The 1947-nt window shown below is 46.7% G+C and overlaps 1 protein-coding gene across 1 annotated transcript; it reads left to right on the top strand.

Moving 5' to 3' along the window:
• The first annotated feature begins 210 nt into the window (after positions 1–210).
• LOC109753038 (uncharacterized) lies at positions 211–1057 on the top strand. Its single transcript, XM_020311966.3, has one exon. It carries the CDS (start codon positions 358–360, stop codon positions 868–870), a length of 513 nt encoding a protein of 170 aa, XP_020167555.1. The 5' UTR covers positions 211–357; the 3' UTR covers positions 871–1057.
• The last annotated feature ends 890 nt before the right edge of the window (positions 1058–1947 follow it).

Consider the following 1947-nt stretch of genomic DNA (forward strand, 5'->3'; position numbering starts at 1 on the left):
TTAGATAAGGTTAAAATAGCATCCACATGAGACCATCTTTTGATACCCCCTTGCCCCTAAACTATACACTTCCACACCAAACCATGCACATCATCTTTCTTCCCCAATTTTCATTTCCTCTTTTGCCCTCCAGTGAAGCAACGCAAAGACCATGACAAAAAAATAATTGTATGCTACCTTGGACATATGAAGGAAGGCCACTATATAAGCATTGGTCACCCCACGATGCGAAGGGAGGGAAAGGAAAAGGACTTGCAAGCGAGAGACATCCTCCTCCTCGACCTCAAAGCAGAGAGGTGGCAATCAACCAGCTAGGCTATTTCTGAACCTAGAGAGAAAGATTCATAGTATCATACAATGGGCAACAGCTTGAGGTGCTGCCTGGCTTGCGTGCTCCCCTGCGGCGCGCTGGACCTGATCAGGATCGTCCACCTCAGCGGCCGCGTCGAGGAGTACGGCCGGCCGGTCGCCGCCGGCGAGATCCTCTCCGCCAACCCGAACCACGTGCTGAGCAAGCCGTGCTCGCAGGGCGTCGTGCGGAGGATACTCATCGTCTCCCCGGAGTCCGAGCTGGAGCGCGGCCAGATATACTTCCTCATCCCGGCGTCCTCGGTGCCGGCCGAGAGGAAGAAGAAGACCGGCTCCACCGCTGGCTCGCAAGGCGCCGCTGGCGTCGCGCCGTCAAGGACGGCAAACCCTGGCCACGGCGGCAAGACGCGCAGCCACGTTAAGAGCAAGCCGTCGTCAGGTCACGGCAGTGGCCGTGACGTGCAGTCGGAGAAGAGGTCGTTGCATCGGCGGCGAGTGAGCACCGGCGGCCGGACCGCCGTGTGGAGGCCACACCTCGAGTGCATCGTGGAGGGCACTTGACTAGTTCACTACCTAGTTAATTTTTGTTTTTTCTTTTCTTTTTCCTTTGGCATGGGTGCCATTTTTCTCTCTTGTGCGCATGGTTAATGTGTATGCTTCCTTGTGGCCCTTTTTGTAAGTGTACATCCATCTAATGTTTTTCCCTTCCTTCATATATATGATGGACATGGAGAGGGAAGGTTCTGAATTCTTGTTCTAACTACTGCCCTTTTTTCTCCTCCAACTATTATTGTTGTTCCGTTCTATCCTCCATTTTGTGGATGAGTGTTTGATTGGATCAAGGAGGAGGATAACATATGAAAATGGGCATGTGCTTCTTTTCTCAAGAAAATAAAAGGAAAGAAAAAACAATGCCACAACTTGTGTGTATGGAGTTTCAATCTGTTCATCCTTTAAAGGTCAAACTAGTGGTAATGTCAATCAATCCCCACTGCTTACCTTCAAATAATCGATGGAGCCAAGCACAAGTTTAGTTTCTTCTCACAACCAAGATACATATCGAAGGTTAGATTAGCAACGAAGCCTTAATTTCCAATCATGCCTTAGTTTCTAATCATCATTTGCTAACTAATAGTGGGGGACATACATCATTAGACCATGAATGATTGATGGTTCTTTCTTAAATTTCATGTGGAGGTTGACAAAAAGACACCCTAGCAAGCAGCATTTTTAAGTAAAGCCAGCTATTGGGCCATGGTTTTAGTGCTTATTCTAGCTTTGTAATTGATGCCTCCCCGTTGAAAGTTGAAACCATGCCTTCCGTGCCAGTAGTACTACTCATTGTAGGCATTAGCAAATGCATCTGATTGGTACCCTCAATATAATCATCCAACTAGAGAACAATTACCTATTAAATATGCAAAGGAAAATGACACATAATGTCAATGATCACAACCTGTGAATTTTCTACAACTTTTCCATAGATATCAGGTAACATTTGTGAATATCAGGATGCTACTACACTTTAAAGTAACTGCTTAAGACTGTGTGCTAAAGCATTTTATTTTCCATTTCTAGAGCTGCATGCTTCGGCTGCTCTCTGCTAGAGAATTTTTCACTTTAGGTGCCAATGCCATC

The sequence above is a fragment of the Aegilops tauschii genome, chromosome 1 (assembly GCF_002575655.3).
Source record: "Aegilops tauschii subsp. strangulata cultivar AL8/78 chromosome 1, Aet v6.0, whole genome shotgun sequence".
Lineage (NCBI taxonomy): Eukaryota > Viridiplantae > Streptophyta > Magnoliopsida > Poales > Poaceae > Aegilops > Aegilops tauschii.